Here is a 21,104-nt window from a genome sequence, read left to right as displayed (position 1 = left end):
CTAGTTCAAGTGGTTTACCACTATCCCTAGGGCCCTTGGGCTGGGACCCGGAGTAGAGGGTGGGCTGGGGTCCCTCCCTCTCCACTACCCTTCTCTGGGTTACTAGTGGAACAGTAGAGACCCTAGTTCAGGGGCAGGAAACTGCACCCTGAACCTCCCCCAAGAAGAGGAAGCATAGCACCCATCATGAGCCCGGCTAGCTCAGTCGGTAGAGCATGAGACTCTTAATCTCAGGGTCGTGGGTTCGAGCCCCACGTTGGGCGAAGCGGGTAAGTTTTGGAAGCGGGTGGTGGTGGTCAGGGACTCTCTCCTCAGGGGGACTGAGTCATCTATCTGCTGCCCCGACTGGGAAAACCGAGAAGTCTGCTGCTTGCCAGGAGCTAGGATTCACGATGTGACGGAAAGACTGCCGAGACTCATCAAGCCCTCGGATTACTACCCCTTCCTGCTTCTCCATGTGGGCACCAACGATACTGCCAAGAATGACCTTGAGTGGATCACTGCAGACTACATGGCTCTGGGAAGAAGGATAAAGGAGTTTGAGGTGCAAGTGGTGTTCTCGTCCATCCTCCCCGTGGAAGGAAAAGGACGGGGCAGGGACCGTCGGATCGAGGAAGTCAACGAATGGCTACGCAGGTGGTGTCGGAGAGAAGGCTTTGGATTCTTCGACCATGGGATGGTGTTCCAAGAAGGAGGAGTGCTAGGCAGAGATGGGCTCCACCTAACAAAGAGAGGGAAGAGCATCTTCGCAAGCAGGCTGGCTAACCTAGTGAGGAGGGCTTTAAACTAGGATCACTGGGGGAAGGAGACCAAAGCCCTGAGGTAAGTGGGGAAGTGGGATACCAGGAGGAAGCACGAGCAGGAGCGCGCGAGAGGGCAGGGCTCCTGCCTCATATTGAGAAAGAGGGGCGATCAGCAAGTTATCTCAAGTGCCCCTACACAAATGCAAGAAGCCTGGGAAACAAGCAGGGAGAATTGGAAGTCCTGGCACAATCAAAGAATTATGATGTGACTGGAATAACAGAGACTTGGAGGGATAACTCACATGACTGGAGTACTGTCATGGATGGTTATAAACTGTTCAGGAAGGACAGGCAGGGCAGAAAAGGTGGGGGAGTTGCACTGTATGTAAGAGAGCAGTATGACTGCTCAGAGCTCAAGTATGAAACTGCAGAAAAATCTGAGAGTTTCTGGATTAAGTTTAGAAGTGTGAGCAACAAGGGTGATGTCGTGGTGGGAGTCTGCTATAGACCACTGGACCAGGGGGATGAGGCGGACGAGGCTTTCTTCCGGCAACTCATGGAAATTACTAGATCGCAGGCCCTGGTTCTCATGGGAGACTTCAATCACCCTGATATCTGCTGGGAGAGCAATACAGCGGTGCACAGACAATCCAGGAAGTTTTTGGAAAGTGTAGGGGACAATTTCCTGGTGCAAGTGCTGGAGGAACCAACTAGGGGCAGAGCTCTTCTTGACCTGCTGCTCATAAACCGAGAAGAATTAGTAGGGGAAGCAAAAGTGGATGGGAACCTGGGAGGCAGTGACCATGAGATGGTTGAGTTCAGGATCCTGACACAGGGAAGAAAGGAGAGCAACAGAATATGGACCCTGGACTTCAGAAAAGCAGACTTTGACTCCCTCAGGGAACTGACGGGCAGGATCCCCTGGGAGAATAACATGAGGGGGAAAGGAGTCCAGGAGAGCCGGCAGAATTTAAAGAATCCTTATTGTGGTTACAGGGACAAACCATCCCGATGTGTAGAAAGAATAGTAAATATGGCAGGCGACCAGCTTGGCTTAACAGTGAAATCCTTGCTGATCTTAAACACAAAAAAGAAGCTTACAAGAAGTGGAAGATTGGACAAATGACCAGGAAAGAGTATAAAAATATTGCTCGGGGATGCAGGAGTGAAATCAGGAAGGCCAAATCACACCTGGAGTTGCAGCTAGCAAGAGATGTTAAGAGTAACAAGAAGGGTTTCTTCAAGTATGTTAGCAACAAGAAGAAAGTCAAGCAAAGTGTGGGCCCCTTACTAAATGAGGAAGGCAACCTAGTGACAGAGGATGTGGAAAAAGCTAATGTACTCAATGCTTTTTTTGCCTGTCTTCACGAACAAGGTCAGCTCCCAGACTACTACCTTGGGCAACACAGCATGGGGAGGAGGTGACCATCCCTCTGTGGAGAAAGAGGTGGTTTGGGACTATTTAGAAAAGCTGGACAAGCACAAGTCCATGGGGCTGGACCCGCTGCATCCGAGAGCGCTAAAGGAGTTGGCGGATGTGATTGCAGAGCCATTGACCATTATCTTTGAAAACTTATGGCGATCGGGGGAAGTCCCGGACAACTGGAAAAAGGCTAATGTAGTGCCCATCTTTACAAAAGGGAAGAAGGAGGATCCTGGGAACTATAGGCCAGCCAGCCTCACCTCAGTCCCTGGAAAAATCAGGAAGCAGGTCCTCAAGGAATCAATTCTGAAGCACTTAGAGGGGAGGAAAGTGATCAGGAACAGTCAGCATGGATTCACCAAGGACTAGTCAAGCATGACTAATCTAATTGCCTTCTATGACGAGATAACTGGCTCTGTGGATGAGGGGAAAGCAGTGGATGTGTTGTTCCTTGACTTTAGCAAAGCTTTTGACACGGTGTCCCACAGTATTCTTGCCAGCAAGTTAAAGAAGTATGGGCTGGATGAACGGACTATAAGGTGGATAGAAAGCTGGCTAGATCCTCGGACTCAACAGGCAGTGATCAATGGCTCCATGTCTAGTTGGCAGCCGGTATCAAGTGGAGTGCCCCAAGGGTCAGTGCTGGGGCCGGTTTTGTTCAATATCTTCATAAATGATCTGGAGGATGGTGTGGATTGCACCCTCAGCAAGTTTGCAGATGACACTAAACTGGGAGGAGAGGTAGATACGCTGGAGGGTAGGGATAGGATACAGAGGGCCCTAGACAAATTAGAGGATTGGGCCAAAAGAAATCTGATGAGGTTCAACAAGGACAAGTGCAGAGTCCTGCACTTAGGACAGAAGAATCCCATGCACTGCTACAGACTAGGGACCGAATGGCTCGGCAGCAGTTCTGCAGAAAAGGACCTAGGATATGAGTCAACAGTGTGCCCTTGTTGCCAAGAAGGCCAATGGCATTTTGGGATGTATAAGTAGGGGCATTACCAGCAGATCGAGGGATGTGATCGTTCCCCTCTATTCGACATTGGTGAGGCCTCATCTGGAGTACTGTGTCCAGTTTTGAGCCCCACACTACAAGAAGGATGTGGAAAAATTGGAAAACGTCCAGCGGAGGGCAACAAAAATGATTAGGGGACTGGAACACATGACTTATGAGGAGAGGCTGAGGGAACTGGGATTGTTTAGTCTGTGGAAGAGAAGAATGAGGGGGGATTTGATAGCTGCTTTCAACTACCTGAAAGGGGATTCCAAAGAGGATGGATCTAGACTGTTCTCAGTGGCAGCTGATGACAGAACAAGGAGTAATGGTCTCAAGTTGCAGTGGTGGATGTTTAGGTTGGATATTAGGAAACACTTTTTCACTAGGAGGGTGGTGAAAGATTGCAATGTGTTACCTAGGGAGGTGGTGGAATCTCCTTCCTTCGAAGTTTTTAAGGTCAGGCTTGACAAAACCCTGGCTGGGATGATTTAGTTGGGGATTGGTCCTGCTTTGAGCAGGGGGTTGGACTAGATGACCTCCTGAGGTCCCTTCCAACCCTGATAGTCTATGATTCTATGATAATCATACTGGCAATTTGCCACACCTGCTACTTATTAACAGCAGCACGGGCTGTATTTTCAGTGCTGAAGGTCCTTTGTTCAACCCTTCTCAGTGACTATGGTGCTTGTATGCATTTGGCCATAGCCAGGGGCTACATAGGCACTGGAAAACTTTAGTTTTTTTCATAGGCGCAGTTTGACTTCTATATTTGGGGTGGGGGGAGGCCGCAGGGCTTGAGCCAGCTCCATGTGGCAGAGCCCAGGGAGGGAGCGCCACTCACCTCAGCAGGCCACCCAGCCTGTCAGGGATTGTGGGTGGGGGCACAACCAAAAACTGTAACTCAAAGGGGTGGGTGGGGGGACTCAGCTCAAAAAGTTTGAAAACCGCTCAGCAGGGGTGCTAGAACATGGGGGGGGGCAGAGGGCATGGCCCCATCACTTTTAAAAGTGATTGGGTCCCACTTTTTTGGGGCCGTAAGGGTGAGCGATTGGAGAGAGGGGGCGGAGAGAAGCATGCAGGTGGCAAGGCCTCTGGGGAAGAGGTGGCATGGGGGGGGCAGGGACATGGTTTGGGCGCTGGTGGCACCCCCACTTTTAGGGAGCTGGAGAGACAATGGAAGACCCAACGACCTTTTAATGGCTGGCAACCAAGGCAAGCAGAGTTATTGATGACCCAAAAAACGAAATTCCTTTATCTGGTGTCTAATTCTGATAGGATGGAGTGGTCTAAAATCCTACACAGATGATTTTATGAACACGGGACACTTTGCTTCCCTTAGATTGAGAAATGAGGAGATTCTCAGGCTGGGAGACCATGGTGGTGGGTCAGTGTAAGAACCCAAATGAATGGAATATCTTACACACCGCAGAGGAAACTTGGAGACAAACAGGAATTTCATTGGTCAGGTCCCTTCCACCAAGCAATACAGAAGGTTCAACAAGAACAACAAAGGCCTTTCTTTGTTGGCTGCTGAGAACTTTTGAATAACTTCGCACTTCCTATTAGGTGCCTAAATGGAAGAAGTTGGGTGCTGAGCAATTTTGCAAATCCAGCCATTTGTGAATAATTACTGGTAATCTAAGCAGGGCCTGAAATGAGCTCTCCCCTGACATCTAGTGCTGAGCTGGGGAAGAGGACTTCAGGAGCCGACCTTGTTTGCATGGGCACACCCACCCTGCCTAGGTGCTCGGCATGATGGTACTGCTTTGCCCGAATGATCACTTTTGGCTGGTGTTGGATCACAAGTCACTTTCTTACTGGGGGCAGGGGCACGAAAGGGTTGTTCTTCCTGTTGTGTGAATCAAGGGCAGCAGAACTGTGCTTGGCATACCCTGATTGAAGGCCTCACCCTCAACTAAATGGCACTCATTACGCAGGGGACATGGGTGCTAAGCCAAAGCCCCCTGGAATAAAAGGTCAGGTAAGAGACATCATTTGCCCTTTCCTTTCTCTACTATGTAATAACAAAGCTGATTAATATTCAATGGGGAGTCGTTACACACCAACAGAGCTAAAATCATTGATAACTAGGGCCCTACCAAATTCATGATCTATTTTGATCAATTCCATGGCCATAGGATTTTAAAAATAGTAAACTTCACGATTTCAATAATTTAAATGTGAAATGTCATGGTGTTGTAATTGTAGTGGTCCTGACCCAAAAAAGGGCTGTGGGGTGGTCACAAGGTTATTGTAGGGGAGGTTGCGGTCCTGCTACCCATGCTTCTGCGCTGCTGGTGGGGGGGGGGGCTCTGCCTTCAGAGCTGGGCAGCTGCAGAGCGGTGGCTGCTGGCCTGGAGCCCAGCTCCGAAGGCAGAGCTGTCCCCAGCAGCAGTGCAGAAGGATGGCCTGGTATGGTATTGCCACCCTCACTTCTGTATGGCTGCCCGCAGAGATGGGCCCTTGGTCAGCAGCTGCCACTCTCTGGCCACCCAGCTCTGAAGGCTTTGAGAAACGCTGGTCTCTCCCATGAAATCTGTATGGTATACGGTAAAAACACACAAAAGATCAGATTTCAAAGCAAGGTGCTCCCCCCCCCCCCAGGTTGGCAGACCATCCCCCAGAGCTCCTGAAGATGACCTCTGAACTTTGGATCTTCACTGACTAAGGACAACAACTATGAATGGGGTGTGGTGGAAGGAGATGGGAGGGGCGCATTAAAGGAACTTTTGGTTGATGGATTTAAGAACCTGAGGCAAAAAGACACGACCCAATGTCTTTTGCCCATGGTTTTATGTTTATGAATCCTGCTTGCGGTGTTTTCCCTAATTAATGCCGGGTGACTTCCCTCGTTTTATGAAAAGTTTCTTTTCTACGCTCAGACTCTGTGCTTGCAAGAGGGGAAGTGCTACTTCTTGGAAATGCCCAGGGGTGGTGTGTAATTGCCCCAGGTTACTGGGTGGAGGCTCGAGCCGGTTCTGCGTTGGATTGATGGAAAGGAACCCCTAGGTATAGAACCCAGTCGTGGCTGCTGCTGACTCCACCTGGCAGAAGGGTTACAGTAAGAAATATTCCTTGAAATTGAGACTGGCTCTCATGCAATTGTACCCCTCACTCACAAAGAGTGGCTCTCTGTCCCCCTCTATTGGCTAGACGGGATATAGATGTTTTGAGTTCACTGTAGCCTTGGCGGAAATGGAGATTGCCTGGTTACACTTTTTATCATGGTGACATTTATTACAGATTAATACAGGATTAACAGAGCATTTCAAGAAATGGTCACTCAATCGTTGGCTAGGCGTTCAAAAGCCTGACACTCAACTACATTTCTCCGTTTATCTTTTGTAACATGGTAACGTCTGAACACCGCAGCTGATCAATTCCAACGTACATGGGAATGTTCTAGATGTCAGTGGTCACAATCCTATTGATTTTGGGGGAACAAAATCAGAAAACAAGAAAGGGAAAAATAGGGGACACGGGGAGCCCCTTCCATCTGATTCACCTAGCCACAGCTTCAACCACCTCTGCAAATGTCTGTAGACCAAACAACAGGTTGATGGCACCCCCAACACCTTCCAGCATAACAACATCCCTGCTCCTTCTCCCAGTGGAGTTTAACATGTTGCTATCCCAAATGACTCATCTCCCGGACAGAACAAAGACTAACCGAGGAAGGGAGGAAAGTTACAGGGAGTCGCTGAAATAGAGGGGAAAGGAGAGTGAACTGGAAGGAGGCAAGAGGTCTCTGGTATGTGCAATAAACTCAGCCTACAGAAGCAAAGAAGTATGCGACCCCCCCCCCCCCCCCATTTAGACAGGTCAATAGATTGCTTATAACCATTGATATTGACTCCTACGGACATGCTTATAACCTTCAACCGATGCACCTATAGCACATACTAATCACGTCTGTAACATGCTTCTAACAGCTATTCATCGTTTATTAAAACTTTTATAAATAAAACTTTACTATCAAATGCAGCCCCCTTTTCTCCTTTAGATCAGGCCGTGCCTATTCTTGCTTTTAGCTCCAGAAGTCTCAAGTTCGGTTTCTGAGCAGCAATGGTACATGCGGACACAGAGATTGGAATTTTTAAAGCTCTGTAGGGAATTTGAGCATCTGTGAGGACTGAACCCCCTGACCTCTATCCAAAAGCATAAGCACCTCCCGCTTGGGCTAAAGGGCCACATCCATTAGCCAGGCCTAGCTAGCGGTGAAGTTACGAGACCTGGTTGGAAAATGGGAATTTGTTTCCTAGATTTTAAGGCTAGAAGGGACCATTTGATCATCTAGTCTGATCTCCTGCTTTATATAGGCCATAGAATTTCACACAGCTACCCTTGTATTGAGTTCTCAGAGGAATTTTCAGGGGCATATGTCCTTTGGGAAGTTTTCCCAGTGGAAAATTCCAGTTTTCCCATGGGACTATTAGAAAAAGAAGGGGAGAGTAAGACAATCCTATTTTCTCACATTTTCTGACCGTTTCCCAACTTTTTCCAGCTGGAAATCAAGTTGGAAAGTAGATTCCCACTAGCTTTCCCCCGCTTGGGGATTTCCCAGTGGGAAATGCCCAGTTTCCCAGAGGAACGCTACTTTTCTGGTTTTGATGAAACGAGATTTTCCATTTGTGACTCTGTATAGAATATGGGGGGCACTTTATATGATAGTGTTGATGCCAATATTATAAAATTGCAAGGAATCTGACCAGATATGCCGTGTGAGGTATCTGTGAAAATGTTAGAATTTGCCAAGTAAGATCATCTTCTTTATATGTTTGTATCACCTTTGTATTGTGAGTTATAGATGTGTAGGGTGTAGCTGTATTTCCAACTTGTGCTGTGTTTCTGGGTGACACCTCCAGACTGACTGCCATCAGCACTGCCTAGCCTGTTTGATGGCCATCAAGGGTCATCAGCTGTACAATGAACCACTGAAAGAATCCAAGGGTTACACTGTATGAGTCAGCAAGACATGTAGGGGCATGCCTATGGAAGAGAACTCCATGGCTTTTCCATGCCATGTGCTGTGAAGCTTGTGTTTGGGACACAGGAAGCACAAGCCATGTGGCAAAAGAATATAAAAGGAAGCTGCATCATCTCCATTTTGTCTTCATTCCTGCTTCTTACCTCTGGAGTAACTTTTCTACAAACTGAACAAAGGACTGAATGATTCATCCAAGCTGTGGATGTGTTCCAGAGGGACTTTCAAGCCAGCAAACTCACCAATACTGCTAAGACCCTGATATATGACTTTGAAATCTCTGTATGTATCTGATTGCTTTACCATTTAACAACTCTCTTCTTGTTCTTTCTTTTTCCTTATAATAAACCTTTAGTTTTAGACCCTAAAGGATTGGCTTGCAGCATGGTATTTTGGGTAAGATCCAAACTAGTACTGACCTGGCAATGTGGCTGACCCTTTGGGGTCAGAAGAACATTTTGTATATGTGAGCAGAGTTTTTAAATAACTTCTCACTGTACTGAACCTAGGTGCTGATTGGAAGCCAGAGAACTGGAATGCAATAAATGGGGCTGTGTGATTTCTTTTTTAGTTTCTCGAGAACCAATGTGGGGGATCAGAAGCACAGTTTGTGACTGGCTGGGGAGTCTAACTTGAGTGTTTCTCCCAGAACTGGTGGTTATCTGCTCTCCTTTTGCAGCCTGCACTGATCTTGGCATTTTCAGTGAGGGCTGCCCCAAGCACCCCGGGTCCCACCCTTAACAAAATATTTTCTGCTCAGAAAATGCCAACCAGTGACTAGCTGTCAACACAATTTCAAGCATGACAAAGGTCTCTATATTTATGGCACAATAATGTATTCTAAGGGTACTTATCAGGCCTCCCTTCACCTAGTATCCAAAGACCTCGCAATCTTTAATGCACTGTGTAAGATGGGTGCTCCTATCCCCATTGTATAGATTGAGAACTGAGGCACAAGAGGCTAGATTTTCAAAGGTGTTTCGGTGCCTAAAGATGCAGGGAGGCATTCAACGGGATGTTCTAGTAATGGAAGTTACTAGATCGCAGGCCCTGGTTCTCATGGGATACTTCAATCACCCTGATATCTGCTGGGAGAGCAATACAACGGTGCACAGACAATCCAGGAAGTTTTTGGAAAGTGTAGGGGACAATTTCCTGGTGCAAATACTGGAGGAACCAACTAGGGCAAAGCTCTTCTTGACCTGCTACTCACAAACCGGGAAGAATTAGTAGGGCAAGCAAAAGTGGATGGGAAACTGGGAGGCAGTGACCATGAGATGGTCGAGTTCAGGATCCTGACACAAGGAAGAAAGGAGAGCAGCAGAATACGGACCCTGTACTTCAGAAAAGCAGACTTTGACAACCTCAGGGAACTGATGGGGAGGATCCCCTGGGAGAATAACATGAGGGGGAAAGGAGTCCAGGAGAGCTGGCTGTAATTTTAAAGAATCCTTATTGAGGTTGCAGGAACAAACCATCTCGATGTGTAGAAAGAATAGTAAATATGGCAGGTGACCAGCTTGGCTTAACAGTGAAATCCTTGCTGATCTTAAACACAAAAAAGAAGCTTACAAGAAGTGGAAGATTGGACAAATGACCAGGGAAGAGTATAAAAATATTGCTCGGGCATGCAGGAGTGAAATCAGGAAGGCCAAATCACACCTGGAGTTGCAGCTAGCAAGAGATGTTAAGAGTAACAAGAAGGGTTTCTTCAGGTATGTTGGCAACAAGAAGAAAGTCAAGGAAAGTGTGGGCCCCTTACTGAACGAGGGAGGCAACCTAGTGACAGAGGATGTGGAAAAAGCTAATGTACTCAATGCTTTTTTTGCCTCTGTCTTCACGAACAAGGTCAGCTCCCAGACTACTGCACTGGGCAGCACAGCATGGGGAGGAGGTGACCAGCCCTCTGTGGAGAAAGAGGTGGTTCGGGACTATTTAGAAAACCTGGACGAGCACAAGTCCATGGGGCCGGATGCGCTGCATCCAAGAGTGCTAAAGGAGTTGGCAGATGTGACTGCAGAGCAATTGGCCATTATCTTTGAAAACTCATGGCGATCGAGGGAAGTCCCGGACGACTGGAAAAAGGCTAATGTAGTGCCCATCTTTACAAAAGGGAAGAAGGAGGATCCTGGGAACTACAGGCCAGTCAGCCTCACCTCAGTCCCTGGAAAAATCATGGAGCAGGTCCTCAAGGAATCAATTCTGAAGCACTTAGAGGAGAGGAAAGTGATCAGGAACAGTCAGCGTGGATTCACCAAGGACAAGTCATGCCTGACTAATCACATTGCTTTCTATGACAAGATAACTGGCTCTGTGGATGAGGGGAAAGCAGTGGATGTATTGTTTCTTGACTGTAGCAAAGCTTTTGACACGGTGTCCCACAGTATTCTTGCCAGCAAGTTAAAGACGTATGGGCTGGATGAACGGACTATAAGGTGGATAGAAAGTTGGCTAGATCCTTGGGCTCAACGGGTAGTGATCAATGGCTCCATGTCTAGTTGGCAGCCGGTATCAAGTGGACTTCCCCAAGGGTCGGTCCTGGGGCCGGTTTTGTTCAATATCTTCATTAATGATCTGGAGGATTGTGTGGATTGCACCCTCAGCAAGTTTGCAGATGACACTAAACTGGGAGGAGAGGTAGATACGCTGGAGGGTAGGGATAGGATACAGAGGGCCCTAGACAAATTAGAGGACTGGGCCAAAAGAAATCTGATGAGGTTCAACAAGGACAAGTGCAGAGTCCTGCACTTAGGATGGAAGAATCCCATGCACTGCTACAGACTAGGGACCGAATGGCTTGGCAGCAGTTCTGCAGAAAAGGACCTAGGGGTTACAGTGGACGAGAAGCTGGATATGAGTCAACAATGTGCCTTTGTTGCAAAGAAGGCCAATGGCATTTTGGGATGTTTAAGTAGGAGCATTGCCAGCAGATCGAGGGACGAGATCGTTCCCCTCTATTCGACATTGGTGAGGCCTCATCTGGAGTACTGTGTCCAGTTTTGGGCCCCACACTACAAGAAGGATGTGGAAAAGTTGGAAAACGTCCAGCGGAGGGCAACAAAAATGATTAGGGGACTGGAATGCATGAGTTATGAGGAGAGGCTGAGGGAACTGGGATTGTTTAGTCTGCGGAAGAGAAGAATGAGGGGGGATTTGATAGCTGCTTTCAACTACCTGAAAGGGGGTTCCAAAGACGATGGATCTAGACTGTTCTCAGTGGTAGCTGATGACAGAACAAGGAGTAATGGTCTCAAGTTGCAGTGGGGGATGTTTAGGTTGGATATTAGGAAACACTTTTTCACTAGGAGGGTGGTGAAAGACTGCAATGTGTTACCTAGGGAGGTGGTGGAATCTCCTTCCTTCGAAGTTTTTAAGGTCAGGCTTGACAAAGCCCTGGCTGGGATGATTTAGTTGGGGATTGGCCCTGCTTTGAGCAGGGGGTTGGACTAGACGTCCTCCTGAGGTCCCTTCCAACCCTGATATTCTATGATTCATAGGCACCATACCTGCATAGGGACTAAACTCCCATTGATTTCAATCTTTAGGCACTTTGAAAAATCTAGCCTTAAGGGTGTGTTTCTATTAAAGCTGGAGCTGCAATTTCCAGCATGGGTAGATGTATATGTGCTCCCTTTGATCGCGCTAGCATGCTAAAAACAGTGGGGTAGCTTCGGGGCAGCAGAATGGGGGGGAACCAGGGGGCCACGGCCCATCACTTTTTACTAGCTATAAGGGCAAACGACGGGGGGGAGAGGGCGGAGAGGAGTGAGCAGGGGGTGGGGTCATGGAGGGAAGAGGTGAGGTGGGGGCAGAGTCTCAGGGGAAGGGGCGGCACAAGGGCGGGGCCTTGGGGAGAAGGGGTGGCACAGGCAGGTGCGGCCACGGTTCAGGTGCCAGTGAGCCCCCCACTTTCAGGAAGCTTCCGCCACTCCTAGTTCTGCCACTCCTAGTGTAGCTGCCACGGGGTGGGGGGCAGGACGGGCTAGCCACTTGAGTACACAGCGTGGGTCTTGGACGGGATTGTCCTCCATGCTGCGGCAGCATCGCTGTTACTTTGAGCACGCCAGCTTGATCAAAGCGAGGGTGTGTACATCTACCCAAGCTGGGACTTACAACGGCAGTGTGGATGGTCCCTAAGTACCTTGCTCAAGGTCACACAGGGAGTATCCAGAGTCCAGGTATCCCCCAGTGCTGCCTTCCTCCCCTATTTGAGCCATAGGTGCCAACTCCGTGGGTGCTCTAGGGCTGGAGCACCCACAGGAAAAAAATGGTGGGTGCTGAGCACCCACTAGCAGCCCCCCATCAGTGCCTCCCCCTCCCCACAGCTTCTCTTGGCCGCCGGTGGGCCCCACCGATCAGCACCTCCCCCTCCCTCCCAGCGCCTCCAGCCCACCGTGGATCAGCTGTTCGCTGGCATGCAACCGCTTAACTGCATGCCAGCACTGGCGGGGGAAGGGAGGAGCGAGGGCGGGGTGCACTGGGGGGAGGGGAAGGATGGCGTGGTGCGCTCAGGGGAGGGGGCCGGAAGAGGCGGGTTGGGGGTCGGGCCTTGGGGGAAAGGGTGGAGTTGGGGTGGGGCCTGGGGCGGAGCAGGGGCAAGCACCCCCCGGCACATTAGAAAGTCGGCGCCTATGATTTCAGCTACCTGAGGGCAAGGATGGTCCAATGGTAAAGGCTCTGGCTGAGGACACGGGCGAGTCAGTTTCATCTCCCTGCTAGGCTGCGGGTTTCCTGTCTGACTTCGAGTTAGCCACTTAGCCTCTCTGTGTCTCATTATCCCCCGTTTTACAGATGGGGGACTAACGCTTCCCTACCTCTCGGGGTGCTGTGAGGATATAGAGATTAGGAATTGGGAAGTGCTTTGAGCTCTACAGGTGAAAAGTGATTTATAGGAAGGCAACAGTATTATTAGTCACAGTGGAAGTAATTGGCTTGATCTGGAGCAAGGAAGATTTAGCCCAGATATGCGGAAAAACTTTCTAACACTTAAGGGGAGTTTGGCTCAGGAACAGGCGACCTATGGAGGCTGTGGGACCCTCACCATTGGAGGTTTTTAAGACCCGGTTGGACAAACACCTGTCAGGGATGGGCTAGGTGTATTTGGTCCTGCCTCCGCTGGTGGGACTGGACTGGATGCCCTCTCGAGGCCCTGTCCAGCCCGACACTTCTAGGACCGCACCGGTGCCAGGTGGCTATGCCGTGTGGGTCCCTTGGTGGGCAAGGAGGTGAGAACTGGTGCTGAAGCTTTTCCCACAGTCGGTGCATTTGTATGGCTTCTCTGGCAGGTGCGATCGCTGATGGACCACCAGGTGGGAGCTCTGGCTGAAGCTTCTCCCGCACTGGGGGCACAGGTAGGGTCTCTCTCCCGTGTGGGTCCGCCAGTGCTTAACGAGGTCCGAGCGCCGGGCGAAGCTCCTCTGGCAGTCGGAGCATTGGTGGGGCCTGCCCTCCGCGTGGGCCCTCTGATGGGTCACCAGGGCCGGGCGGGAACCGAAGCCAACCCCGCAGTCAGGGCAGAGGTAGGATTTCTCCTCTGTGTGGGTCCTCTGGTGGGTGATGAGGTTGGAGCGCTGGCTGAAGCCCCGCCCACATTCAGGGCAGTGGTAGGGCCGCTCCCCAGTATGGGTCCTCTGGTGGGCATGAAGGTTGGAGCTCTGGGCAAAGCCTTTCCCGCAGTGGGAGCATTTGTAAGGTTTCTCTCCCGTGTGGATCCTCTGGTGTTTGATCAGCACAGAGCTGTCCCGGAAGCTGCGCCCGCAGTCAGGGCACTGGTAGGATTTTTCCCCGGTGTGGGTCCGGCGGTGCACGATCAGCGTCGAGCTGGTGTTGAAATTCCGCTTGCAGACGGCGCAGGTGTAGGGCCGCTCCCCCGTGTGGGTCCGCTGGTGTTTGATCAGGTTGGAGCTCTGGCTGAAGCTCTTCCCGCATTCGGAGCACTTGAAGGGCTTCACGGCTGGACAGCGCGAAGGGGCCAAGCTCAGATCAGAACGTGCCTTGCGGCCCCTTGGCTCTGCCTGGTGGGCAGCCGGCACTGGGCTCTGCTCCATACCAGCGCATGGGAAGGATTCCCCCTCTGAGTGGGCTCTCTGATGTGCACTGACGTTGGAGCTGGTGGGTTGGGGACTTTGCTCAGTGTTAACACATGGAGAGAACACCTCCTCCAGTGGGGTTTTGGGATGTGTATTGGGGGGTGCTGGGCTCGCCTTCAATCTTTTCCCCAGATCAGCTTCCTCCTCTTGGTCAGCTCCTTCTCGTGCATTGTGATTGGAGCCACTTAACCTTTCCACAGCGTTAGCACCCGGACGAGATTTCTCCTCTCGGTGCATTCGCCGATGCACATTGAGCTCAGAGCTGGCATCAAACCTTTCCCCGCAGTCAGGGCATTGATGGGGCTTCCCCGCCAGGTGGGCTTCCCCATCGCTGGTCTCTGCCGAGCTCTGGCCGACGCTTCCCCTGCTCTGAGTATCTTTACCGGGATCCTCTTCCTGGAGGACCGTCGGCGTGGTGCTCATGCTGCCTTTATAGGGCTTTGCATCCTCATGCAGTCTCTTATGGGTAATGAGGTGGGAGCTCTGGCTGAAGCTTTTCCCACAGCTGGCACACCTAAAGGGTCTCTCCCCCGTGTGGACCCGGCGGTGCTTATTGAGGTCCGAGCGCCGGGTGAAGCCCCGCTGGCAATCGGGACATTTGTAGGGTTTTTCTCCCGTGTGGGTCCTCTGATGGGTGATGAGGGCGGAGCGGCTGGGGAAGCTTTTCTCGCAGTCAGGACATTTATAAGGCCTGTCGCCTGCGTGGCTCCTCCGATGGGTCAGGAGCTGGGCACTGGTGCCGAAGCCTTCTCCGCAGTCGGGGCACAGGTGGGATTTCTCCTCCAGGTGGGTCCTCTGGTGGGAGATCAGGTTGGATTGCTGGCTGAAGCTCCGCCCGCACTCAGGGCATTTGTAGGGTCGCTCCCCGGTGTGGACCCGCTGGTGGGCGCTGAGGTTGGAGCTGGTGCTGAAGTGTTTCCCGCAGTCGGTGCAGTGGTAGGGCCGCTCCCCGGTGTGGACCCGCTGGTGGGCGTGTAGGTTGGAGCTCTGGCTGAAGCCTTTCCCGCAGTGGGCGCACTTGTAGGGCTTCTCACCCGTGTGGGTTCGCCAGTGCTTGATCAGCACCGAGCCCTCACTGAAGCTCCGCCCGCAGTCAGGACAGCGGTAGGATTTCTCCCCAGTGTGGGTCCGGCGGTGCACAATGAGGGCCGAGCTGGTGTTGAAGCTTTTCCCACAGCTGGTGCATTTATAGGGTCTCTCACCCGTGTGCAGCCTCTGGTGAGTCAGGAGGTTGGAGCTCTGAGAGAAGCTTCTGCCGCACACGCTACATTTATAGGGTTTCTCGGCGGTGACCGTGTTGCTGTCTTGGGGTCCCTTGAGAGCTCTCTGATGGCAGGTGGGTTTATCCTCTTGCTTCGCTGGGTGCTGCCTCCCTGACCTGCGCCAACTCTCCACAGCTTTCCCCCGCTGAGAAGCAATCCCTTTGGATCTTCCCGAGAATGCCCCGCATGGTTCTGCACGCTCTGGACCTCCCTGCCAGGGATTCGTCTCTTCATTCTCATGCTCGAGCCTGTCAGCTGCTGGGATAAAAAGAGAGAATCTGAAGGTGAGTTGTTCTCTGGGCTGGGAAGAAAGGAAACCTCAGCACCGGGGATTGGGGAAACTTGAAAAGGTGGAGAAGCAGAGGCCGAAACCCTAAGAACACTTGGATCTCGGCACAACCTCAAGGTATTGGACTCCCGACAGGAATCATGGAGCAGAATTAAGAGGCCTGTGCTATTCGGGCGGTCGGACTAGATCTGCATTTCTCCACCCGTGGGTCGGGACCCAAAATTGGGTCTCCAGAACGTAGGCATCGACTCTGCGGGTGCTCCGGGGCTGGAGCACCTGCAGAAAAAAAAGAGTGGGTGCAGGCGCAGCCACAAAACAGCTGTTTGGAGGCTTGCAGGAGGGTGGTGAGCAGCCAGCAGTGGGCAGGCGGGGGACTTGGGAGGGGGTGCAGCGGGGGCAGGAAGAGGCAGAGCAAGGGCGGGGCCTCAGGGGAGTGGGGCAGAGCTGGGGCAGGCAGAGGTGGAGCGAGGGTGAGGCTTGGGAGAAAGGGGTGGAGTGGGGGCGGGGCCTTGGGAGGGGGGCAGAGCAGGGTGGAAGAGGCGGGGTGAGGGCGGGGCCTTTGGGGAAAGGGCCTCAGGGCAAAGTGGGGGTGGAGCATCCCGGGGAAAACTAGAAGTTGGCGCCTAGGCTCCAGAATGTTTCAAAGGGTCGCATGGCAGCTCCTGCGGCTCCTGTCCCATGGGGCTGGCTGGGCTCGCCTCCCCGCTCCAGGCACTGCAACCTCCCAGCGCCACGCAAGTTTGGCCCAGCCATCATGGCGATGGGAGCCTGGGTAGGCCAAACCTGAGTGAGTGGCCCTGCAACCCCATGAGCCAGGGCACAGCTCCACTCACACAGATTGGGTCCAGTCAGGGGCCGGGGCCAAATCTGAGCAGTGCTGCTATCCCAGAGGTCACAGTGCCCAGAGCAGAGACTCAAGCCTAGCCAGCCCCAAAGTATGGGAGCTGCAGGAGCCGCCACTGTGGGGCAAGCGCTGGGCAGGACCGAACCCTCCCAGGGGGCAGGATCCACCTCAGGGCCTCCACCCCCAGACTATTTACTGGGTTGCAACAGGCCACAAACATTGACAAATGGCTCCTGAGCCCGGAAAAGTTGAGAACCACTGGCCTAGAGGATCAGAATGATCCTTCTGACCTTGACATCTTTTTGGAAAGGGTTGCTTATTTCACACACTTTACAAAGGTGTAAATGATAACACAAGGTCACAATGTGAGGAAGGCTGATGGTCTTGAGGTTAAGGAAAGGGGCAGGGCCACAGGACACCTGGTTTCATTCCCCAGCTCTGATACAGACTCCCTGTATGACCTTGGACAATTCACTTAGGCTTGGATGTTTAAAGGCGCCTATGTGAAACAGACATCCAACTTTCATTGAATTTCAGGAATAACTCCCTTAGGTAACCTTTGAAAATGCCAGCCTCAGTTCCCATATGTGAAATGGGAATAATAGTCCTTTCCCCTCCTTCCTATCATGTCTATTTAGACTGTAAGGTCTTTGGGGCAGGGACTGAGTCTCACTGTGTGTTTGTAGTGCGCCCAGATCTCAGCTGCTGCCTTTAGATCCTATGTAATACAAATAATGCAGAGTCTAAGGCTTTAAGAAACCATTGTGATCATCTATTCTGACCTCCTGGCCAGAGAACCCAGGCCAGGGAACTTCCCCAGAATAATTTCTGTTTGCACTAGAGCGTATCTTTTAGAAAAGCATCCAAACTTGATTTAAAAATTGCCAGAGACAGAGAATCCACCGCGATCCTTGGCAAAATTGCTCCAATGATTAATTATCCTCGCTATTACTAAGTAAATCAATAGCAGTAAGGTTCTAGGAAAAGGAAAACAATTAGGGTGACCACCTGTCCCGATTTTATAGGGACGGTCCTGATATTCGGGACTGTGTCTTACATAGGCGCTTACTACCCCTCCACCCTGTCCCGATTTTTCACACTTGCTAACGGGTCACCTCTAAGAACAATGCCAGCAAACTAGTCCTACCACAGAGATGCCAAATGTAAGGTACATTTAGGGGTTCATCATCATTATACCCAAAGTACTGGGTCGCTGGCTAGAGCTGGCAGAAAATTTTCCACTGGAACTGTTTTCTCAAGGGGAAATATTTTGACAGAATTGAAATGTTCTGTGGGAATGTCCCGATTCTATCAAAACTTTCAACCGAAATCAGGCAGGTTTCTAGGGTCCTTCTTCGAAGGCAGCCTGCCCTGGAGCAGAAGAGCATATTTAAGAAACACCATTCTCCCTGCAGAAATATTTCAGTGTTTCTGAAGCAAAATATTGCAGGACTTCAGTTCCACAATTTGCACGGTTTTGGGTTTTTGTCCCAATTTTGGCCAAAACGTTTCCTGAACACTCAAAATTTCATAGAACCAAAATTCTGTTCTCTAGCCAGCTTTAGTGGTGTGGTCCTCAGGATGCTATAAAGTGGTTTCAAATAAAAGGAAGTATTTCTTCACACAACACACAGTCAACTTCTGGAACTCCTTGCCAGAGGATGTTGTGATGGCCAAGATTATAACAGGGTTAAAAAAAGAAGTAGGTAAATTCATGGGGGATAGGTCCATCAAATGGCTATTAGCCAGGAGGAGCAGGGATGGTATCCCTAGCCTCTGTTTGCCAGAAGCTGGGAATGGGTGATAGGGATGGATCACTTGATGATTACCTGTTCTGTTCATTCCCTCTGAAGCACCCTCCAGAGAGTCTACGGAGTCCACTAGAGACTTTGCTCCTGCATGGAATTTTAAGTGGAAGATGATCAGACACTACGGTGATGGGAGGCTGTAAAAAACTGATAGCTAAAGTTGAAACAGGAAAGCAGCTCTCACAATGCCAGCTGAGGAGCGTGAGCTGTGGGGGAAGGTCTACTTTCTGGGCTCTTCTGCTCCCTCCCGTTCCCAGTTCTGGGTTTGGACTAGGAGTCTGTGGAACCAGATCCTGCTCCACTAATGTCAATGGAGCTACAGGGCCAAGATTTTCCAAAGCAGCTGCTGAATTCTGGATGTTTAACCCAACACACCATAAAGAAGCCCTGATTTTTCGGAGGATAAGTTCTCAGCACTTTTTAAAAATCCGGCCCCGTTAAGATGGACACTGAAAATCATTAAGTCACTTTGCAAAATCTTGGCTCAGCTAAGAAGCTGGGCGACTGTTCCAGTGATGCCAACATCTGTTTTTTATCGCCAGTCTCATGATATTTAGTGTTTTCCTCAAAGCCCCAGCACCCAGAGTCAGATGATTATGGGAGAATCTCAGCTTTAATTTTTTTCTTTTAAAAAAAGTACATTTCTAGCCCCCAAGGATAAAGAGAAAAGCTTGAAAACTTGGTTCTAGAGTCTCAAAACCCAGAAGGCAAATAATAAACTATAATAAAATAATAATAATTATTAATAATAAATAACAAAATTAATAAATAATAAATAATAATAATAATTCTGTGTTTATTATTTAAAGCCTCATTATTTGAAAGCAGTCTCTTGATTTTGGGGGGCTGACTGGTTTTTGAATGATTTTAGCTGGCAAATACAGGGGTCCTGCAGTCCAGCACCAAACAGGACATCTTGCTCTCTAAGCAGCTTCTTAGGGGTCAGGCTTCAAAATGCTCAGCTGCTGTATTGACCTACATCAAGGTTCCTTGGCTGCCTTCCCTGAGCTGTCTACTCATTGCACCTACCATCAATCCCCTTCCCAGCACTTACCTGGATTCATACTGGAGAGGGCCCTGTGCTCAAGCACCAAGGGGTAATGGGGGAGCAGCCCCAGCCAACCAGAGATGCTTCTCTGATGCACCGGGGTAGCAGAACCTGCATCCCAGTTGCCTTTTGTGTTTCCATCACAGATGCACTGTGGGAAATGTAGTCTCCACTGCAAGGCGTAAAGAACACGCACTCTTTAGTGCAGAGCAAACTCTGAAGGGCAGTCTGTGTTGCAGAGAACTATGGGAAGTGTAGTCTCCTTTGCCATGCAAGAGCGTTTTGCATCGCAAGGCATTGTGGGAGGTGTAGTCTCTAGGCCTGATCAGAAATGCAGTGTTGGGGGTGAAGCATTATGGGGAAAGCAGTATGCCTGGCAGAGTGTTATGGGAAGTGTAGTTTGCATGGCAGGGCAGTATGGGAAATGAACTTCTGGGAGGCATGAGGACTGCTTGATTGTGATGTGCTGGAGAGGAGGATGTGGAGGGGCAGGAAGGCACCCCAGCTTTAAGAAAGAAAGCGAGCCCTACAGGATAACAAAGGGAGGAATTCTTTGCCTGCAGTGAATTCACCATTAGTTAATTCATTTTAAACACCCAGTCCACGTGCCTGGACAAAACGTGTTAAGAGCAGGATGTGAACCCAACCTCCACCTACAGACCAGAATACCCAGCTCAAGAAAGGCATACAGAGCCTTAAGCACGGTTCCTTTGATCACTTAGCTAGCCTGATGCCAAGGAGAGGATCTCTATCTCTGGATTTCACTGAGCCTTGAGGAAATGTCACATTCCCAGCTAGGGCTGTGATGGAGGCTTCTGTTTTTCATGGTAGGCTCACTGCAGGCTGAAGAAGTCTCTGAAGATGAAGGTTGTGATGTGGAGCAACTGCACTGCTGGGCTGGTCTCCTTGTATTTAAATGTAGACCACAAATACATCCAATCCGCCCGTCTCTCTCTCTCTCTCTCTGTCCTTGTTTGTCTCTTTCACTGTCCGACTTTTTCTCTCTTTGTGCATCTGTCTCTGTTTCCTTTATGTTGTAGCCGCGTTGGGGATATCAGAGAGAGGAGGTGGGTGAGATAAGACCTTTGATTAGACCAACTTCTGTTGGTGAGAGAGAGAAGCTCTTGATCCACACAGAGCTCTTCTGCAGGCCTGGGCTCCCGCCTGGTAAGCTTGAAAGCTTGTCTCTCTCACCAACAGAACTTGGTCTATTAAAAGGTATTACCTCACCTGCCTTGTCTCTCTCTTTCCTTTGTCATTCTCTTATAGTAAACTTGGTATAACACTTAGTTATATCAGAAAAAAGGTGCTTATATCAACATAGCTTATTCCCCTAAATTTACAAGGGCTGGTGTACACTACAGGGCGGGTGTGTGTGTTGTGTGTGTGTGTGTGTTTGATCTAAGTCACACAATTTCAGCTACGTGGAGTCCGGAGTTCACGCTAGAGAGACTGGCTGTCGATTTATTGAGTCTATACTAGACATGATAAATTGACCCCCGCTGGATCGATCTCTGCCGGTGGATCCGGCTGGTAGTGTAGACAAGCCCTAAACTATGCTAGTATAGGCATCTTTATACTGGTATATCCATACTAAGGGGAGGTGTTCTGCTT

General features: G+C 50.3%; 1 protein-coding gene and 1 non-coding gene across 4 annotated transcripts; one reads left to right on the top strand and one right to left on the bottom strand.

Moving 5' to 3' along the window:
* Nucleotides 1-190: 190 nt before the first annotated feature.
* TRNAK-CUU lies at nt 191-263 on the top strand. The gene has a single exon. It is a non-coding gene; the product is annotated as a tRNA-Lys (tRNA).
* A 6,119-nt stretch (nt 264-6,382) lies between these two features.
* Nucleotides 6,383-19,637, bottom strand: LOC119567702 (zinc finger protein 271-like). Of its 3 annotated transcripts, XM_043528019.1 has the most exons (3): nt 19,497-19,637; nt 18,464-18,529; nt 13,020-15,759 (listed from the first exon to the last, which is right to left on the bottom strand). In XM_043528019.1, the coding sequence occupies exons 1-3, from the start codon at nt 19,504-19,506 to the stop codon at nt 13,343-13,345; spliced, it is 2,493 nt and encodes an 830-aa protein (XP_043383954.1). In that variant the 5' UTR covers nt 19,507-19,637; the 3' UTR covers nt 13,020-13,342. The 3 variants fall into 3 exon arrangements, with proteins under 3 accessions (XP_037770645.1, XP_043383954.1, XP_037770644.1); XM_037914717.2 differs by lacking the exon at nt 18,464-18,529 and having other exon boundaries at nt 6,383-15,756; XM_037914716.1 differs by lacking the exon at nt 18,464-18,529.
* Nucleotides 19,638-21,104: the final 1,467 nt, after the last annotated feature.

The sequence above is a fragment of the Chelonia mydas genome, chromosome 14 (assembly GCF_015237465.2).
Source record: "Chelonia mydas isolate rCheMyd1 chromosome 14, rCheMyd1.pri.v2, whole genome shotgun sequence".
Classification (NCBI taxonomy): Eukaryota; Metazoa; Chordata; order Testudines; family Cheloniidae; genus Chelonia; species Chelonia mydas.
Note: the sequence above shows the minus strand (reverse complement) of the source record. Positions and strands in the feature narration are given on the sequence as shown.

What these genes read in the sequence shown, in the direction of transcription:
- LOC119567702 (XM_043528019.1), bottom strand. An exon ending in AGAGGGAATGAACAGAACAG is followed by an intron (nt 15,760 to 18,463) that starts GTAATCATCAAG and finishes TTTTTATCCCAG; the next exon opens with CAGCTGACAGGCTCGAGCAT.